General features: G+C 37.2%; 1 protein-coding gene across 6 annotated transcripts in view; it reads right to left on the bottom strand.

The window, feature by feature from the left end:
* Positions 1-752: 752 nt before the first annotated feature.
* amph (amphiphysin) overlaps positions 753-22,366 on the bottom strand; it is a 37,640-nt gene continuing 16,026 nt past the window's right edge. Inside the window, exons 9-24 of one of the 6 annotated variants that reach the window (XM_083541615.1) lie at positions 20,604-20,686; positions 18,206-18,344; positions 17,533-17,655; positions 17,348-17,449; positions 17,171-17,194; positions 17,003-17,023; positions 16,234-16,389; positions 12,349-12,390; positions 11,597-11,779; positions 11,017-11,070; positions 6,881-6,931; positions 5,720-5,761; positions 3,491-3,919; positions 2,969-3,145; positions 2,772-2,873; positions 753-2,053 (exon numbers count right to left, since the gene is read on the bottom strand). In XM_083541615.1, coding sequence (XP_083397741.1) covers positions 1,949-2,053; positions 2,772-2,873; positions 2,969-3,145; positions 3,491-3,919; positions 5,720-5,761; positions 6,881-6,931; positions 11,017-11,070; positions 11,597-11,779; positions 12,349-12,390; positions 16,234-16,389; positions 17,003-17,023; positions 17,171-17,194; positions 17,348-17,449; positions 17,533-17,655; positions 18,206-18,344; positions 20,604-20,686 — 1,833 coding nt within the window. In that variant the 3' untranslated portion in view covers positions 753-1,948. The other 5 variants (XM_083541618.1, XM_083541616.1, XM_083541619.1 and 2 more) reach the window with 5 other exon arrangements.

Below are 22,366 nucleotides of genomic sequence, written 5' to 3'. Positions count from 1 at the left end.
AGCGCTCTCTGGTGGTAGCAATTTAGTTACACATGTTCATTTATTTGTACATCCGGCTAGATATCTTGTGTGTATATTTATAATTTTTTTTGTTTGCTTGTTTGTTTGTTTTATTGTTAAAATTTGGATTACTATGTGACTATGCTTTTGTGGACATTAATTAGCATAATTCTCTTCTGGGAAGATGTTTCTATAGATTTTGGAGTGTGCTTGGTAAATCTTTGCTCGTCAGGTGAGGATGCCTGGGGTGCAGTCAGCGTTCCAATTCATCCCAAATGTGTTTAGTAGGGTTAAGGTCAGAGCTCTATAGCAGGCCACTCAAGATCTTCAACTCCATGTAAGGCATATCTTCATGGAGCTCGCTTTGTTGCAACAGGTTAAGGTTTACTTGTTCAAGTGAACATATGAGGTAAAATGACTTCCGATACAACTGAGATCCTCCAACATTGTGGTAACCATTTGAGGGAAGTCAGGTGTCCCAATACATTAGTCTGAATAGAGTATGATATTGCCATTAGTTGGGGGCACTGCTTAGACTTTAAATCTTAAGTAAAATTTATCGTTTGGTTTGGTGGTGTTGAATGTGTTGTGTGGTAAAAAGTTAATACAATTTTAAACAGTATTTATAGCATTGTAACCTTTGACCTTTTTTCTTTTTTTTCAAATTTAATTAAAAAAACACCATTATTCACAATAAGGATTAGACGTTGAATCCAATTTGATGAAAAAGACATTTGCATTCAAGCACCAAAGCCATATGGTGGATTCTTTATTCACTTTAAAGTTAAATTAATGCAGATATTGTACACAATTCTCTACAGTGAAGGCTAACAAACACAGGAGTGACGTCTACCTCTAAACAATCAAGACAATGGTTACCTTTTAAACCAAACAACACATATTGCATATTTTCGCAGATATCCCAGCCCCAAACTCTCCCACTGAGTTGCACTTTTAAAAAATATAAAGTTAAATAAATAGAGTTTTTCAAAACATAAAACTTTATCCAACACTTTTTTTTGTAATCCCCATACACATCCACAGGATTACAGTTAATGTAATTGTGGATATAAGGAATATAAGGAAACTTTTATCACTAGGTTCTGCATTAAGTTTTTTTTTTGTTTTGTTTTTTTGCAAAGCTGCATTTTGCCAAAAAAAAGAAATCTTCTTAAATTATTTCATGTTTGTAACTCTACAGATAACCATACTTCTCTTTTTATCACTTCACATGTTTTAGGATTTTGTTATTATTTTGGCAAGAGCACAGCAAGTATTTAATAAACTAATTGTGCCCGTAGTATTACAAGGTTCTATCTGTCCTCACCCAGGTAGAGAATTATAATACTAAAATCACAATGGGTTTTTTTGAGATATTATCACCAGAGCCGTACACGTCCAGCCATTAAAACTACAGAGAACACTAACAAAGATGCAAGGTAACATTTAGGTCAGAAAATGTCTTGAAGGAAACATTGAAGTCTTGCATAACACTTAGAACGGTTAAATAGGTCATATCACTACAAATTTGGATAAAATTTTGCTGCAGAGCAACAAACTCAATACGATACACTTGCAGAGAAAATATTTTAGAGGATAATTTACTTTTGAACAGGTAGGGATTACATGTGGAGGTCACCACAGTTCCAAAAAAAGCACACCAATTCGTTGCTGCTTACAAGTAAACAAACATAAACAGAGAGCTCTTGGTTCAAGAGTAAGGTAGACCATAAGTATCGCATCATGCTCTGGTTTTTTCTTTAAACTCTGAGGGGAGCTTTTTTGTGTCCTCTCTTTTTTTGTTATTTGTGTATTTTCCTCGTAGATACGGTTTGCTTTGTTCGCTCTGATTGACAGCTGTCAGTCAGGGCTCCAGACTGCACTGTAGTGTTATGGCTGTCTGTAGCTCTTGGCTTTTATTTGTCATGTCCCAGCATGCTCTGAGGCCTTAGCCCAGCCGCTGTATGAAATTCTCTGGAAATAATCCTTTGTGAGCAGAAGCTCCCTGATGTAGCCAGTCGCATTCCCTGATACCAGTTAGCCAGCCAGCATCCTGTGGAGACATTTAATGAGTAAAAGCAAAATACATATTTACACTGATAGGCAGGACAGCAGATGTCCGACAACTTAGTAATAATAATTAAAATTCTGTGATAACTATGTGCACTGGCTACTGTAACAGAATCCAAATCCTGCTCATTCATGCAATTATTTAATCCGCAAATCAGGTGGAGCAGCTTGGATACATGTCAAAGGAATTAAAAAGTTCTGCAGGAGGAAATGCATGTTCATCATTGCACTGCCTCACTTACATCATAATGTGCATTACCTCTGCTATACAGTGACTATATAGTTAATGTCTCCATCTTTATTTATTATTGCATTATTTAATTTTTATATTCCTATTATTCCATATTTTTACAGCACCAGCACACCTTGACAAATTCCTTGTACATGCAACCCATGATACTTGCCAATAAAGATAATTTGATTCTGATTCTGATGAGGTCAGAGTAAAATGGCCAGATGGGTTTGACATGATTTCTACAGAAACTCAACCACTCTTGATGACTGTGGTGAGCAGAAAAGCATCTCAGAACACACAACACTTCCTTAATGCTCATTGGCTAAACAGTAGGAGGTCACATCAGCTTCCATAAGAATTAATATTGACCATTGTCTCTGTTTTTTTCTGTCAAATGTGGATGTCTGTTAGCGTTATACATAAAAGTGTGTTTAGGTAAACACATGTTTATTAATACAGTTCATACCTGATCCTCCACCAGCTCTGTGGGAACGACAAGAACAATGTCTCCCCTCTTTAGATCAAGCTCATCTGGGTTTGCAGCCTCAAAGTCATGCATTGTTTCAACCTAAAACCAAGAGAATAGATTTTGGTTTTGTATTGTTTTTTTAATACACAAACGCTGGTCAGGTATCATTGCGTCTACTAATGCTGTTTATGGACCTTATACAGGAAGCCTGGAGGCATGCCAGAAGAGGAAATATCTTTTGCTGTCTGGCTGTCGGGTGTCACTCCATCTCCACTGCTTGCTACTGGAGAAATTATGTCACCATCTCGGTCATCATCGCCTTCATTGCTGGAAGCAGGCTCAATTACCACAGAGGGAATAGGCATCTTTTCCTGAGATGAAGCAAAGATGTATATGAAATGTAACCTCAGCAAAATGTCATGCATGTCAATTTCCTGAGTAGCATTTTAAGCTAACTGTTCATGCAACATCCTAAACACAAAGAAAGCATGATTCCTTAAATCAATCAAACAAAAAGTAATTTTTTAAAAATTGCAGTTTGCAAAATATTGCACTGTAGAATTAAAAATACTTATACACCGATTAACATTCAGTATATATGATGCTAACGTCATTTATCAAACAGTCTTTATGCTACATCAGTATGCACAGCTTTTTGTTTATTTTTTTATTAGTGGCAATTGTGCCAATGTGTAATATCATGGCTGAATATCTACCTCCTCTTCAAAATTCTTTGAAGCCCCTTCCTTACTGGTTTCCTCCCCTGGTTTGACCTCTACTGTACCACTTTCTCCTTCTGGTTTGACTATCAGGGTATCAGTTTCTTCCTCTGGTTGGACCTCTAGGGTACCAATTTTTTCTTCTGGTTTGACCTCAAGGGTACCAATTTCCTCTTCTGGTTTGACCTCAAGGGTATCAATTTCCTCTTCTGGTTTGACCTCAATGGTATCAATTTCCTCTTCTGGTTTGACCTCAAGGGTATCAGTTTCCTCTTCTGGTTTGACCTCAAGGGTATCAGTTTCCTCTTCTGGTTTGACCTCAAGGGTATCAGTTTCCTCTGCTGGTTTGACCTCTAGGGCAGCAGGTTCATCTGCAGGTTTGGTCTCTACTGTACCAGTTTCATCTTCTGGTTTGGTCTCTATGGTCTAAAAGACGCATAGTCAGGCACCATACACTCAGTACAGCCACTCATTTGGATGGATCATTGCGGAGCAGCACATGGGAAGGCACTTAGCACAATGAAGGGAACTGGGACCAGTTTAACTGCAGTGGTTGAAACTGTCCTCAGTTTAGGGATAAATAAACTGGATCATGCCACTAAAATTAAGGAAGGTTCACTGGGTATCATGAAGGGTTCGGGAAAGAAAACAAGCCATGGTTTTTAGGGGTCTTACTTAGAATACAGGGAAAAGGGACGAATAGCTGAGATGAAATCAGTAAGAACATGAAGTATGCAATCTGAATGCTGAGCTACCTGGTACATTTGACATACCTACAGTTTTTACAGTTTATGTTTAGTCTACATATGTGACCAATAAAAGTATATATACAGTATATATTTTTTTTTAAACAGTTATCAGAACACACAATCAAAAACCTGTCAAAAATAGCCTTTTTCTTTCGACACCTTTCTATTCATACATTACAAATACTGTAGGTTACATTATGTCATTTTTACCTCTTCCACTTGCTTTCTCATTCTAGTCTGGATCTGACAAGTTAAATAATACCACAGCACATCACACTTTCAGAATTTTAAAATAATGTCTTGAAAGGAGATACAAAAAAAAAAAAAGCTAATTAAAACGGAATGAAAGGGAATCGCCATTGAAACCACAACTAGTCATTTGTGTCAACAAATTGCATAATTGTCAAAATAGAGAATAATTTTTTTATGTTCAATATGCAATAAAATGCTGTGGGAGGTTTATCATGAATAAGTACTTCAATCCAGTATGATTTCCGTTGACTTTGTGGTATCATGGTGCAAATAATTTGTGTCAAAATATAATAAATTATCATTTCTTTATTAATTATTAAACTAAGGAACTGATCTTATTAATGTTCAATAAGGGGTGAGGGAGCTCAGAAAAGTGAAGTGTTTTAAAGTAAACTTTAAAATAGTTTTTCTGAGCGGTTATGTTGAAAAATAGATAACCAAATAAATGTTTGAAATGAAATATACAGTGGCGTTTAAATGAATGCTATACAGTCTCCATCCACCAATAAATTATTCACATAAAACAACTGTCAAAAATAATAAATATTAATTAAACAACACATTAAACACACAATTCAATCAAACCCTATTCATAGGCTTGTTAGAACACTGTAGCACTCATATATACTGTCTCTATCTTTATTTGAGCTGTCGGTATTTCTAAAAAGCACACGCTTTTCTTGTTAATGGAATAGATTATTAGAATGAAACAAAGCTGTTCTGTTATAGTCTGTGCATGTAATCTAATCGTTTCATGCTGAAATATAATCACCAGTGTTGTTACAGAGCCCAAATAAGCCTGTACCTGCTTGTATTACTCTATTAATGTCATGTCCATACATTTTGAAGTACAGAAGATACATTTAATGTTTAAATAATGCCAGCAGAGAATGTTGAAATCTGTAATAGAAGCTGTACAGTTCCTCATTGTAAAAAGGCAGTGTGGACTACAATTAGGTCCAGTCCCAGAAACCTCTTGAATAGGTTTCATACACCCCTTATTATTATATAAGTGTTGAGAAGATAGGATAATGTTGTGAGATTTAATAAAGGAAAATGCAATTTGTTGATGAATATAAATTAAAAGGCTACATGTAGAGACAGTATACTGTACAAAGTAAAAGTGTGCTAAATTTAGTGTGAATGTATGTTTATCATTCACTGTTATACTTATAGGCATGCGTTTAAAGAGGCAATAGTAACTGAGTGTTAATTAAGTAGTTACCGGAGTCTCTTCAATAGGAGACTCTTTATCTTCTTCGGGGGCCTACACACAGAAGAAACATAAATAATTATCTTACACATGCACAATTGTGAAACATGTAGAATACCTCGTGCGCTTAACCATCTCAAAACATCAATATTAACTTCCATAATTTATTTCTAAACAAACAACAAAAAAACACAACTGGTAAAAAATTTAACTAGTAGTAAAAATTAAAACAGATTCATTAGTACCAGGATATATGCATAACTAACATTTGAAAGTGTATATGTGGAATAGTTTGCTCAGGTGTTACCTGCAAAATACAAACCCAATTCCAAAAAAGTTTGGACCCGGTGTAAAATGTAAATAAAAACAGAATGCAATGATTTGCAAATCTCATAAACCCATATTTTATTCACAAAAGAACATAGAAAACATAAAACATTTTCAAACTGTATTTTAGCCTATTTTAGGCTAATTTAGAATTTGATGGCTGCAAGACGTCTCAAAAAAGTTGGATTTGAGTTAGAAAATTCTAACTGCACACTGCAACTATTACAATAGCATGAATTTGTCGTAGAAGAGAATGGGTACTGAACTGGCCTGCCTGCAGTCTTGACCTTTCACCATTTCAAATCATTTGCTGCATCATAATACAAAAATACAACAAAGAATACCCAGAACTGCTGAGCAGCTAGAATCCTGTATCAGACACATTTGGGACAACATTCCTCCCCCAAAACTTCAGGCGCTCTCTCTACTTTTTTGAGACCTGTTGCAGCCATCACATTGAAAATTACCCTTATTATTTTTTTTTTAAATGGTATATATTCTCATTTTAAACATTTGATATGTTTTATTTTTTGTTTTATTGTGAATATAATAAGGATTCATGAGATTTGCAAATCATTGCATTTTGTTTTTATTTAGATTTTACACAGTGTCCCAACTTTTTAGGAACTAGGGTTGTAAATATATAGAGCACTCAAACTTAAAGAAATGTCTATGTAGACTGTATTGGGGTTCTTTGGTAGTGCCAAAAAAAAAATACAAATCATAGTATAAAAATGAAGTACAAAAGTACAGCGGGTTTGTACCGTGGAGCAGTGACACTCGTGCTATTCTGTAGAGAAGTGACACTATTTATCTCATGCCATTCATAACAAAAGACATATTTACCAGAGGCTCTTTGCTGACTTGCTCTTTCTCAGTGTCATCAGTTGGGGTGGTCTACACATCAAATATTTAAACCCCAGTTACTAAAGAAATCCTTGATCCAAGTTTCAGTTGGTTTAATACAGAATGCATGCCCTTATGTAGTGTGTGTGTGTGTGTGTGTGTGTGTGTGTGTGTGTGTGTGTGTGTGTGTGTATATATATATATATATATATATATATATATATATATATATATATATATATATATATATATATATATACACAGTGGGTACGGAAAGTATTCAGACCCCCTTACATTTTTCACTCTTTGTTATATTGCAGCTATTTGCTAAAATCATTTAAGTTCATTCTTCTCCCTCATGAATGTACACACAGCTCCCCATACTGACAGAAAAACACAGAATTGTTGACCTTTTTGCAGATTTATTAAAAAAGAAAAACTGAAATATCACATGGTCCTAAGTATTCAGACCCTTTGCTGTGACACTCATATATTTAACTCAGGTGCTCTCCATTTCTTCTGATCATCCTTGAGATGGTTCTACACCTTCATTTGAGTCCAGAAATTTTTGATTATACTGATTGGACTTGATTAGGAAAGCCACACACCTGTTTATATAAGACCTTACAGATCACAATGCATGTCAGAGCAAATGAGAATCATTAAGGTCAAAGGAACTGCCTGAAGAGCTCAGAGACAGAATTGCGGCAAGGCACAGATCTGGCCAAGGTTCCAAAACTTTTTTGCTGCACTTAAGGTTCCTAAGAGCACAGTGGCCTCCATAATCCTCAAATGGAAGACGTTTGGGACGACCAGAACCATTCCTAGAGCTGGCCGACCGGCCAAACTGAGCTATCGGGGGAGAAGAGCCTTGGTGAGAGAGGTAAAGAAGAACCCAAAGATCACTGTGGCTGAGCTCCAGAGATGCAGTCGGGAGATGGGAGAAAGTTGTAGAAAGTCAACCATCACTGCAGCCCTTCACCAGTGGGGCTTTATAGCTGAGTGGCCCGACGGAAGCCTCTCCTCAGTGCAGGACACATGAAAACCCGCATGGAGTTCTCCAAGATGGTGAGAAATAAGATTCTCTGGTCTGATGAGACCAAGATAGAACTTTTTGGCCTTAATTCTAAGCGGTATGTGTGGAGAAAACCAGGCACTGCTCATCACCTGTCCAGTACAGTCTCAACAATGAAGCATGGTGGTGGCAGCATCATGCTATGGGGGTGTTTTTCAGCTGCAGGGACAGGACGACTGGTTGCAATCAAGGGAAAGATGAATGCGGCCAAGCACAGGGATATCCTGGACGAAAACCTTCTCCAAGTGTTTTTTAGCAAACTCCATGCAGGCTTTCATGTGTCTTACACTGAGGAGAGGCTTCCGTCGGGCCACTCTGCCATAAAGCCCCGACTGGTGGAGGGCTGCAGTGATGGTTGACTTTCTACAACTTTCTCCCATCTCCTGACTGCATCTCTGGAGCTCAGCCACAGTGATCTTTGGGTTCTTCTTTACCTCTCTCACCAAGGCTCTTCTCCCCCGATAGCTCAGTTTGGCCGGACGGCCAGCTCTAGGAAGGGTTCTGGTCGTCCCAAACGTCTTCCATTTGAGGATTATGGAGGCCACTGTGCTCTTAGGAACCTTAATTGCAGCAGAAATCTTTTTGTAACCTTGGCCAGATCTGTGAAGGTGTAGAACCATCTCAAGGATGATTAGAAGAAATGGAAAGCACCTGAGTTAAATATATGAGTGTCACAGCAAAGGGTCTGAATACTTAGGACCATGTGATATTTCAGTTTTTCTTTTTTAATAAATCTGCAACAATGTCAACAATTCTGTGTTTTTCTGTCAATATAGGGAGCTGTGTGTACATTCATGAGGAAGAAGAATGTACTTAAATGATTTTAGCAAATGGCTGCAATATTACAAAGAGTGAAAAATGTAAGGGGGTCTGAATACTTTCCGTACCCACTGTATATATATATATATATATATATATATATATATATATATATATATATATATATATATATATATATATATATATATATATTGAGAAAGTATAATACAACACAAGACAAATGATACCAATGAGAGAAAATTACAACATTATTTCAGTGCATGTTTGTGGCCATGATGTAAATAAAAACACAAAAGAAAAAATAAATAATTAAAATCAATTGTCATAGTTGCTATTACACTCATGGCTAAGTTTATCCTCAGTTTCAATAAAACAGAATCAATAGACAACATACAAAATCAACAAAAACTCTTAGGTTTAATTAAAATAAACATATGTGTGGTAATCTGGGAAAAACTATTCCGGTCACATCAAATTTAAGAATCCATAAATACACGATACAAAGAAAGTTATTGGGAATATGTGGTTCTTTGCAAAACAGCTACCACAAAGTTGGAGATGAAGAATTGTATAGGATATCTTTGGATGCAGTAGCATTCAATTTTCCTTCTCTTGAACTAAGAGACCCAAACCTGTTCCAGCATGACAACAACCGTGTATACAAAACCAGCTCCATGAACATGTTTGGGATGATTTGGAATTGATTGGGGTGCTGACTGATTGGATGATTGGGGGGCTGACTGCACCACAGGCCTCTTTAGGCTACATCAGTTCCTGAATTTTGCACAACCACACTCCAAAATCTAGTGTAACATCTACTGAGAAGATTTTAGAATAGCAAATGGGGACTGAATGTGGACAGGGTTGTTCAAAAATCACACAAAATCTTATGGTCAGGTGTCCACAAACTTTTGTCCATAAAGAGTTTAGATAATATAATTAAATGAATGCATTTTGTTGTATTATACTGGTGCTATATAAATAAATCTTCAAGGAAAACTAATCCCAACACCCAATTCCGTTCCAGCATGAAGACATGGTTTACATGGGTTTGTTTGGAAGAATTTGAGTGTCTTAAGACGAGACCCCTGACCTCAAACCTAGTGAACACATCTGGGATGAGTTGAAATGCTGACTGCACCCCAGAATTTTTCACACAACATCAGTGGTCTAGACAAAAGTCTCTCCTTGGGGCAAAACTCATGGAAGCCTGCATGGAGTTTGGCAACAAGCACATGATGGACTCTCAGTCTGTCTGGAACAATATTTCCTATTCTGAGAAAAGCCAATATTGAACTGTTAAGCCTCAACTCTAAACGTTATGTCTAGAGAAAATCAGGCACTGCTCATCACCTCCCCAAAACCATCCCAAAAAAACGAAGCATGATGGTAGCGGCATCATGCTGTGGGGGTGTTTTTCTGACACCCCTAAGCAGGGACTTGGCAACTGGCAAGGGAAAGCTAAATAGAGCAAATTACAGAGATAGCCTCAATAAAAACATGTTCTATAGTGCTCAGGAACTCAGTCAACAACCCTAAACCCACAACCAAGACAACACGAGTGGCTTAGAGATAACTCTGTGAAAGTTTCTCTGAAAATGGCCGTCCATCGCTGATCTCCATCCAACCTGACCCAGCTTGATATGATTTGCCATGAAGAATGGCAGAAAATTCCCCAATACAGGTGTGCAAAGCTTGTTGCATTAAAAGACTCAAGGCTGTAATTGTTGCCAAAGGTGCTTCCACTAAGCAAAGGTGTGACATTTTAATAATTTAGTTTTCACTTTGTCATTATGGGGTACTGAATTTGAACGATTGTAGTTTTAGGCTGCAACATAACAAAAGTGAAAAACATTGAAGGGGGTGTGAATACTTTCCAAAGGCACTGCATGTGCATGTGCATGATGGCCATATAGTGTATATGTGGTAAATAATGTCAGAATTTCACAAAGGCTTTTCCCAGGTGACCAGATATGCACTAAGAATGATTCATTGAGTGTGGTCATCTATGCTTCATAGATATCACACACATTAAATAAATCACAATGAATATTAAATAAAATAAAAAAAATTAATAAAACATGAACAACAACAAAGAATTAACACTTTTCCACAGTTCCAAAATTTTAATTCCCACTGTACCACATGAGAGAGTGTTTAATAAAATAAAAATAAAAAAACATTAATTAATACAATGTTTCTCAGGAAGCACAATAATGTGATGAGCAAGATGATGTAGGCGGCACAAGCAGTGTGAGGCTTATTAAAAAATGGTACATACCTCAGTCTGTTCTGCTGCCATAGTTTCAACCGCTTCAGGAGACTCCTCTATGCTCTTAAAGAGCAGCCCAGTACACAGAACAATATTATCAACTATAACCCTTTAATCATCATTTTACAAAAGAGCCTCATAATGGGAGCATGTGTGAAAGGTAAACATTAAAAATATTTATGTGTGAAAAATATTGGGGAAACAATCACCAAAGCATAATGATAAAGTAAAAAAAATAAATGCTGGTGAATGCTGATGCAAATAAGAAAATAAACTTTTAAATATGTTAAATAATTAATAAACAAAGAAACACAATGAAGCCACAACAAAAATACAGAATCTTGAACGAAAATAGAATGCTGAGGGTGCTGATGATAATAACAGTCATGAAAGTACAGCACAACATGATGATGATGATGATGATGATGATGATGATGATGATGATGATGATGATGTTGCAAAGGATGATGATGAGGAGAAGGAGGGGGGTGATTAAGATGATGGTGATGCTTTTCTTGATTATTATAATTGTACAAATTATTAAAATATCACCTAAGAATCTAATAATATTTGGGCATCAATAACTCACAGAAGCAGTCTCTGCAGGTGGGCTGGTAGCTGCAGTGGTCTCTGCCATTTCAGTAGTGGTTTCTGCAGGAGGTGTTGTGACAATGCCCTCAGCCTCTGGGGCCTGGGATACCTCCCCTTCCACCTCTCCCACTGCCTCTGGAGATGCTTTTGTAATAGTTTCTGCCCCTTCTAGGGCCTCAGACTTTAGATATATACACACATATGCAGTATGAGAATTTCTGCAAATTCAGACCAAGCATTCAGTGTCCTCACAAGGAAGCAGCTTTATGAGGAATGGTCAATAAATACTTAGTTCAAATATGAAAGCTCAAAATAACCCATGGTGCATGTGCGTATACACATAAATGATACTTATAGTCAATTATTGGAAACATTTAAAGTTCATGAAACATGAAATGTAAATTGAAACACATTTGAGTTTTACATATCATACATAATTACAAAAACAAAATTTATATTAAGTACAAAACAAACACTTTGATATTGTTTTATGCCTTTCCTATACCATTTGCCATATTATTACTGTCTATAAACAACATCAGTATAATGGCCAAACAAATGCTTTTCAAAAGTTTTAGATACTTTGACGAGCTTTGAATATGAGATATTTGACATGTAAATACAAATATAAGTAGTGTTATACATTAGGAAATTGTTCAAAATGAATTGAACATAATTCATTTATATTCAATCATTTTTACAATGAGCAAAATAAAAAATATATCAATTTTAAGAGGAACAACCACTTACCATATTATCAAAATCAGCCACAAAAGGAACTGAACCATCCACCTTTGTAAGCAGTGCAAGAAATAAGAGAGCAATAGTTAACAAAATGTCAGGGTTAGTTATCAATGTAAAACAAGTACAGTACCTAAAAATAAAAGTATTTTAAAGAATCTGAATCTTATAGGGCTAGGGAGTAGGATGATTAAAGATTATTATAGGTTAAGTTTAAGACGAAATGCTAAAGTAATGCTAAGGTTGCTAAAGATCAAGCCAGCACTATAGCTACATATAAGCTTAAGCTACCTGCTGAAAATATACATTTAAATATAACTAAGTATAAACTACTATTGCTTTGAAATGACATTTGGACAGTGCCACATCTAGGTGTGACACTAATCAGAGCAGTCCAAATTCTTGCAGCAGTCACTACAAAACACTATAGGAACTAAAAGCTTAATCAGCAGTCTATGTACCTGAGCAAGTCTGTTTAAGTTGGTCACCTTAATTAAATCACAGAAGCAGTTTGAATACCAGTCCTTAACACACTTGTTGTATATGAGTAAAGAGGTTAGCAATACTATTTAAACCGAACATAAGAAGCAAGCAGAGGAGAGGCAGAGACAAAGGACCAGGATCTGGAGACTGTGAGGGATTGAAGGTCTGGAGGGGTTTGTAGCAGGAGACTACTGATTTTTTATATATTTTTTTTCAGGCAGGAAAAGAGCGTCTCACTGTGATCAGTTCATGCTACACTAAAATAGGGAGGAATTTAGGTACCTCATTTTTCCGTGCATCTATTTCTTGGTACAACTTTCCGTATCTCTGATTTGCAACCTCATCTTCAGACAGGTCAGAATTCTCAGGTTCTTTAACACTGGCTGTCCTTTCCATTTCAGCAGGCTTTGGACTAGAGATGTTGCTCTGAACAGGACAGGCAACTAATGGGTCTTGAATTGGACCACAGTCTCCAGGCCAGCCCTTGATGATGTCACCTTGGCCATCAGGTGGAAAGAAGCAACTGTTGTCCTTGCTGGAGCTTTCTAATTCATTAGTTGGGGAAGGAAAGGCTGCCCACTGGGCAAACCCATTATTGGCTGAAAGGTCTATTTCTTCTCCTCTTGCTGACTCCCAGACCCCTGCCCATCCTTGCTTGCCCTCACTAGCCAAAGGTCCCTGGCTTGTATCTCTAATGAATGGGGCTTGATTAGTTCCATGGGCACAAAGGTCCTGTTTAGTCTCACAAGCAAAATAACTCTGCTTAGTCTCACTAGTAAGCGTATCCTGATTAGTCACAGTAGCAAAAGTACCCAGAGGTGTCTCACTAACAAAAACATCTTGGTTATTTTTATTAGTACAAAGATTCTGGTTAATCTTACTAGCAAAATGAACATGGTACTCATGGTTCTCAATAGCAAAGGGTTCCCAGTTATTCTCATTGGTGTAAGAATCTTGATTTGTCTCACTGGCAAAAGGATCCTGATCACTTTTATTAGGAAAAGAAAACAGATTTATTTTACCAGTAAAAGAATCCTGATTAATCTCACTAGTAAAAGGATCCTGTATAGTTTTACTGGTAAAAGGATCCTGCACAGTCTCACTAGCAAATGAATTCTGGTTGATCTCACTCGCAAAAGAAAAACAGTTAGTCTGACTTAAAAAGGGATCCTGGTTATTTTCACTGGCAAAATGATCACAGGTAATCTTACTGGTAAAAAAATTCTTGTCAGTCTCACTGGTGAAAGGATCCCGAATATTCTCAATGGCAAAAGAATCCCAATCAGTTTTAACAGCAAAAAGATCGTGGACAGTCTCACTGGCAAATGGATCCTGGTTAATCTCACTGGTAAAAGGATCTTGCCCAATTTCCTTGGCGAAAGCATCCTGGATAGTCTTATTGGTAAATGGATCCTGGTTAATCTTATTAATAAAAGGATCCTGGTCAGTTTCACTGGCAAAAGGATCCTGGATAGTCTCAATTGCAAATAGATCACGGTCATTCACACTGATAAAAGGATCTTGGTCAGTTTCCTTTGCAATAGGATCCTGCATAGTCTCACTGAAAAATGGATCCTGGTTAATCTCATTAGTAAAAGGATCTTGGTCAGTTTCGCTGGCAAAAGGATCCGGGATAGTCTCAATGGCAAATAGATCCCGGTTAATCACACTGATAAAAGGATCTTGGTCAGTTTCCTTTGCAATAGGCTCCTGCATAGTCTCACTGGAAAGTGGATCCTGGTTAATCTCATTAGTAAAAGGATCTTGGTCAGTTTCTTTTGCAATAGGATCCTGAACAGTCTCAATGGCAAATGGATCCTGGTTATTCACACTGATAAAAGGATCTTGCCCAATTTCCTTGGCAAAAGCATCCTGGATAGTCTTATTGGTAAATGGATCCTGGTTAATCTCATTAATAAAAGGATCCTGGTCAGTTTCACAGGCAAAAGGATCCTGGATAGTCTCAATGGCAAATTGATCCTGGTCATTCACACTGATAAAAGGATCTTGGTCAGTTTTCTTTGCAATAGGCTCCTGCATAGTCTCACTGAAAAGTGGATCCTGGTTAATCTCATTAGTAAAAGGTTCTTGGTCAGTTTTGCTGGCAAAAGGATCCGGGATAGTCTCAATGGCAAATAGATCCTGGTCAATCACACTGATAAAAGGATCTTGGTCAGTTTCCTTTGCAATAGGATCCTGCACAGTCTCACAAAAAAATGTATCCTGGTTAATCTCATTAGTAATGGGATCTTGGTCAGTTTCTTTTGCAATAGGATCCTGAACTGTCTCAATGGCAAATGGATCCTGGTTAATCTCACTGGTAAAAGCATCCTGGTCAATGTCACTAACAAATGGAACACAATTAGTCCAACTAGTAAAAGGATCCTTGTCAGTATCACTGGCAAAATTTTTCTGAGTAGTCTTACTAGCAGAAGGGTCTGATTTGATTTCAGAAGTTAATACATCCCCTGCTTGAAAAGGATCTGAAGTATAGCCACTTACTTGGCCTTCTGTAGATGAACAGTGACAGACATAAATATCTTCCCTTTGCATAGCAATAGGGTCACTGGCAACTTTCTGACAGTATTCTGATTTTGATGCTAAAAACAGACCTTTGTCTAAATGGCTAAATGAGTCACTGCCAGTACTAAATTGATCTTCCTCTGACGTATCAGACCCTGAACCAAATGCTGCATCTTCTGATTTGCAAAACGGGTCAGAGCATAATTTGGATTTTAAAACACTTGAAAGTGAATTGTCAACAGTATCATTTTGCTCTATGCTATGAGTAGGATCTGCTGTGCTGAAGACATAATTAGTTGAATTTTCGTTTTCTAGCACTTTTGTTTGAATAGACTTTGCTGTTACTGTCATTGCCAGCTGGTCCCAATTCGCTATAAAAGTATCACCACTAAAGCTTGAAGCAGACATTGGTCGCTCACTTTCTGCAGATTCAAGTTCATCATCAGCACTGATCCATCTGCTATTCTGACCAGAAGTATTTCCCCACTCCTCAGCAGTCTCATATTCAGACCCCGACCCATCTATATCTCCTTGACCTGTTGAGTACCACTTTCCCTCTTTTTCACTGTAGAATCCCTGCCAGCTTCCCTCTGTGGCTTCTGCTATTTCTTGGCCAAACTCATTTGTGAATATAATCCCTGGCAGTGATTTTTTAGCTCCATTGTCCTCTAAAGCTAGGTTTTTCTTTTTTGAGGCCCATTCTTCCTCATCCTCAGTCCACCCAGACTGATGTGTGTCTGAGTCTGATTGCTCTGATTTGCACATTTCCTCAGTACCCTCCTGAACAGGCTGCTGTTCAACCAAAGGATCTATCTTTCCAATCTTCAGAGCACACTTTCCACACTCTGGATTTGGCTCTTGATCATACTTTGTATCCCAGCTTCTAACCTCGCCTGTGGCTTCTCCTTGGGGCACTGTATCTGTAGGCCATCCTTCTGCAGAAGGCCAACCTTGACCATCTGTTGCAGGCTGAACAGCTCCCACATCTTGAGCTACAGAACCAAAGTCAGCCGTCCAGTTAGCAGTAAAGCCAGCATCTGAAGCCTAGTCATAGAAAGCAAATATTTTTTTGTCAAGACCAAGTCCTCAGCAGTCACAGATACAAAATCAATACAGAAAGGGGGCCAGTGATGACACATCAGTGATATCAAACTCATTTTAGGTAATAAGCCTTATTACATGCAGTCCAATGGACCAAAATATCAGATTTGAAAATGAGAAACACAACAGATCGCTTTGAATCATATATCACTACAATGCAGATGTACAGACTGACATTTATTCAGACTTTTATTTCAAATTATGTTTTTTATTATTCGTCCAACCTTTCCACATATTGTTGTGATTCAACAAGAGGGGCAATATTCATTCATTCATTCATTTTCTCCCGCTTATCCGTAATTCGGGTCACAGGGGCAGCAGTCTAAGCAGGCCCCCGCCTTCGACTGCTGCCCAATCCCACAGCACCATCCCTTACGGTCCCTCCTCCAGGTGGTGAGCCCACGGGAAAGGGGCAATATTGTTTGCAAAATAATTTACAAATAAAAGTTGTAATTTAAAGTATACACCCGCATTGCTATGCACACTTTTTTTTTTATTGTTGGTAAAAACTGATTTTCCCCTTCCTCTTGCACAAAGACAATTTCTTAGTACTTACAGGCTCGGCCTCAGTATTTGTCTGGAAAACAGAAAAAAAATAAAAACACTGTTAATGTATCAAGCCATACGTGTGTGTGTGTGTGTGTGTGTGTGTGTGTGTGTGTGTGTGTGTGTGTGTGTGTGTGTGTGTGTGTGTGTGTGTGTGTGTGTGTTAATATGTTCTCACCGTCCAAAGATCCCATGATAGTGCCTAGAAAAGTACAAAATAGAAAATCTGAATTAGATTACTATTGCTGCATACCGTTATATATAGTATTATTATGTATTATGTGTTCTTATGTAAAAGGCAGAGCAAATAAAATCTTTTTAATAATTTTACATCGGACATGAGACAGAAATGGACCTGAGATGCAGATGGCTGGGTTTGTTCAGCAGTTGTATTGCTGTCTGGCTTGAATGGGTCAAAGTCCATGTCCAGGAGAGATTCCATGGGTTTCTCATTTGTCTAAAAAAAAAAAATTTACTTGCAATGTCATGTGACACTATAAACACATTTTCAAGAAACTTAAAAAAGAAGTGTTACTTCACCTGCGGTGATGTGATGCTAATCTCAGGAAAGCCTCCATCAAACAGGTTAATGATTTGCTCTTGGGGCATCTCCTTGGTTGGAGTGACTTTGGGAGGAGGAGGCTTTGGAGGGCCCATCTTAAGCTGATAATGACACGTTTTAAGCGTACAGTTATTTAAACCATCTTGCCATGTCAAAACTTGTGTATCATTGCTACACTTATATATCCATCTTCATATTAGAATAGGCTATTCTATGCTACAGGCTCACTTACATCTTCAATCTGTATCATGCAAAACAGAAAAAAGCAAATATGGTTTAGCAGAGATGTTTGTTCATTTCACATTTTGTTGGAAAACTTTACACAAATAAAGAATAACATGTACCATGTATCTGAAATTTCCAACAATCTGTGTGACACTAACAAACTTAGTGTCTATATTTTTTTATTACGTTGTTCACTCAAAACTGTCAGATACATAGTCTTCAAAAACTGATGCTAAGACAGCTAACCTAATCATTATCCAATATAATAACCATCATAATGAATCACAAGGCTCAGAACACATAAGCATGTTGTACATACAAGTTACATTATATATAATATTTGTTAAAAACAACTAGATACAACAACTTGCTAGAACACTTAGATAAGGGTTAGGTTATACAGTGCAGAGGGGTTCCTGAGCTGACCTGTGAGGGGGATTTGGGCCGAGGAGGGCCGGGTGAAGTAGGTCTCAGTGTGTGGTTGGGGCTGGCAACAGGGCTGTCCTCTGGACTCTCATCCTCAGGAGGTGTTGGGGTCCTGGCCAAGCGCAATGGACCTGAGTCACTAAAAACCAAATTATATATACATATATGTTATATACACAACACAAACACATATTTTATATTTATTATATAGATAGATAGATAGATAGATAGATAGATAGATAGATAGATAGATAGATAGATAGATAGATAGATAGATAGATAGATAGATAGATAGATAGATAGATACTACATAATATAACATTTGTTAAATAATACCGCATATATATATATATATATATATATATATATATATATATATATATATATATATATATATACACACACACACACACACACACACACACACACACACATGCGGTATTATTTAACAAAAGTATTATCTAGCCAGCAGAGAAGGCTTTGCTGGCCCTGACCGCCTACCACTGTGTATGTATGTATCTCTCTCTCTCTCTCTCTCTCTCTCTCTCTCTCTCTCTCTCTCTCTCTCTCTCTCTCTCTCTCTCTCTCTCTCTCTCTCTCTCTCTCTCTCTCTCTCTCTCTCTCTCTCTCTCTCTCTCTCTCTCTATAAAACCCTAACCCTAACCCTAGATATACACAGTGGTGGGCGGTCAGGGAAAGCAAAGCCTCTCCGCTGGCCTAAACACTATCAGAAGCACTGACCTACATTTACAACCTAAATTCTAATATTTGTTCCATGAAATTGTATTAATTTATACCCAACAGTTTATTCTCTTCATTTTATTTCATTTTCAAAGTTTGTACTGCTGGACCTTTTACCTTAGTCTCAATAAGAAATGTGTCTGTTTCTTTAACCAATCACATTTCAGGATTTCAGATTTCACAGGGCTAGCTGGCCCAGAATAGTGTCAGCATTTTTCCATCCTCTGAGTGTTTGGTCAGAGGGAAACTGTTACAGCCATGTTCGACTGGAAAAACACGTCTGTAGCTCTGCACGCATTTGTACAACATTTTTTATGCCTATGGAGGAAGAGAACTTGATTTGGTTTTTAATTTATAAAAGAAAATAAAAAAAAAAAAACATTGTGAGAAATGGCCAACCAGAAGCTAGCTAGCGTCTCAGCCAAGAAAAGGGTTTGTTCGCCACTTCCAGACCAGTGAATAAGAGCGGTACCACTGGCTTACGGCCTCTGAGGAGCGGTACAAATTATAAGTCTGCATCTCTGGTGAGTAGGTTGTATTTTATTTTATTTGTTTTGTTTTTTTTGTCATGTTATTAGACACATATTGATTCTGAACTGCTCCAGATGATGTAGGTGGCATAGTTGAGGTTGTAGTGTAGCGGTTTGGAGTCTTAACTGGGTTTCTTGCTTTAGTAAAATGTTATTCATCCTCCATATGTGAAATGCCCCTCACTCTGTAATGCCACGCATTGTATACTGCGTTTTTGTATTTTATTGATGGTTTCTATAATTGCGACGTGATAGTGGTGGTACGAAAACGTGGATTAAGTCGGGTAAGTCCTCACTGAAGGCCCAGGTACCAAATGCACGGCCCACCACTGTATATATGTATATATACTCTACAATCCATCTAGAGATGTCAAGAACACGTACACATATCAACCAATTTTTACTATGTCAAAAAAGGTAGAAATGTTTCTACATGCCATAAAATGTGTCTATAACGTATCTAAAAACTGAATTATAAAATCAGTGTTATCTGCTTTCTATTATAACCTTCTCTGGCAGCTATAAGTGGAAACCATAGCCAAATGTAATTGAATTGAATTACAAATAGTTTTTAATCCGTTATCAGACACAAATGGGCCAATATTCCTCAATCAAAACTGCAGCAACCGGTCTCAGTTCTCTAATTTGTGTTTCCAAATGTATATATGATGCTACACAGTGGTGAATTTGACCTTGTCACTTTTTTGAGACGTGTTGCAGCCATCAAATTTAAAAACAAATAGCATTAAATGAAAATTAAAAAGATTTCTTCAAAATGGTACATTTCCCTAGTTGAAAAATTTGATGATGTTTTCTATGTTTTATGAACAATAGAACATGGAAAACATATCATATGTTAACATATCAAACTCTGGAAATGTAACTTTTTAAAGAATTTTTATTTAATTTTTTTTTTTATTTGATGGAAATTGTTTTTGAATTTGACGGCTGCAACACGTCTCAAAAAAGTGACAAGGTCAAATTTACCACTGTTTTATTTCAAATTTTACACAGTGAAATTGGGGATGCAAATATAGATCATCTTGTAATACAAACATAGCATTATTAATGTCCCTGGACAATATAGACTTTGAAATAAATTAAAGAAATAAATGAAAGAGGCTCACCTGGGTGCTCCTTGAATGGTGAACATTTTGTCTGAGTGTTGCTCTGCAAGCTTGTTCATCACCTCATACAGTTTGTGACAGAACTAGTGAAACAAATAAGCAACAAAATAGGAAAATAATTACAGCACAAAATAAATTCATTAAAACAACTTTTATCTTTCTGATGGAATTGTATTCCTTGACATTATAGTACAAATAAACATGTAAATATAGATATATACACAATAGGAATGTAAAGAATATACAGTAGTGTAGATTGAAAAGTTAATTGCATTTAACACTTCAGAGTGAATCTATTAAGTAGTGAAGTATTACTTCAACATACATCTCTAGTAGGCTTTTATTTGTTGACGGTGGTGTGGCTTGGCAGAGACCCCTGCTGTCTGTGTAACCGTCTGACTCAACTTTAGTTATGCTGTCATAGCTAGTCTTGCTGGAGCCCCTACCTGTACTCTGACAATCCATGTTTCTCTCTCTCTCAAGCTACACATGCTTCTGAATTTACCAATAATCCTGTCACCGTTTTTTTCTTTGGATAGAGTTTACTTCCTTTAGAGACCACTCAGTGTAGCTGAGGCTGGTTCCACATGAACAGCCTAAAGATCCATAAGTCTAATGTGGAGCGGTAAACTTATGAACCATTAAGATGGATTGGGATTTTAAATCAAATAAACAGTTTGGCTTAGGTCTGTAATTGCCATAGTAGTATTGCATTCAAGTGTGCATCAACCTCAACAATGATGATACTATAATGAATAAACATTCAGTGTCACCCAAATGAGGATGGATTCCCTTTAAAGTCTGGTTCTACTCAAGGTTTCTTCCTCATGCCATCTGAGGAAGAGTGAGTTTTTCCTCACCACTGTTCAAAGTGGCAATATATGTATAGGGACAAATTTATGACACTTAACGATGCCATTCTACTTATTTCTTTAAGTAGAAAATATTATTATTGTTATTTTCTTTGCATTAAGACAATGTCCACTGTTAACAGTGCTATACAACAATAATGGAACAATGCAATAGGCAAAAAACTTTATCTTGTTAATGCTTTCATTTGCATGCAGGAAAGACAGATGGAAAAGCAGATGGTTGGTGTAACACTTTAGTTGTCCTGCAGAAGGCAGCATCGAGGATGTCTGTCACTTCCAAGCCAAACAACGGTAAAATGGAGCAGCTCACAAAATGACTCAGTGAAGCAGAGGTGAGACTTTAGAGGCTAAAACATGAGCTCTGGTCTCATCTCATCTCTGCACAGTAGAGTAAAGTGGAATATGTGAAAGCCCAACCAGGATGCAATCCCAAAAAAGCAGCCACCACAAAAAACACACCTAGATGACACAGGATTTATACACACAGACACCCATGCATGCATCCTTAGGAATGGAGAGATTTAAAAAGTGGAAATGATTGACTGATTGAGAATGACAGATACAGAATACAGATACAGACTCTGCTGCCTATGGCAGTGTTTAGCCACAGCACTGCACTAAAGCTAAAAATACATCACACACACTCATCAGACACTACATCATTATGGTAATGCACTATAGAGACAAAAGTATTGTAACACCTGCCATATTTTTTCTTTTTACTACAAATTTGAAGGCACACATTTGTATGGAATGTCTTTGGATACAGTATTAGTAGATTTTCCTTTTACTTAAACTAGGAGACCCAACCCTGTTCAAGCATGAAAATACCCATTTGCACAAAGCAAGCTCCATGAAGATATGAATTACATGGGTTGGAGTAAGTGTATG

This window comes from Silurus aristotelis, assembly GCF_946808225.1.
Source record: "Silurus aristotelis genome assembly, chromosome: 5".
Classification (NCBI taxonomy): Eukaryota; Metazoa; Chordata; class Actinopteri; order Siluriformes; family Siluridae; genus Silurus; species Silurus aristotelis.
Note: the sequence above shows the minus strand (reverse complement) of the source record. Positions and strands in the feature narration are given on the sequence as shown.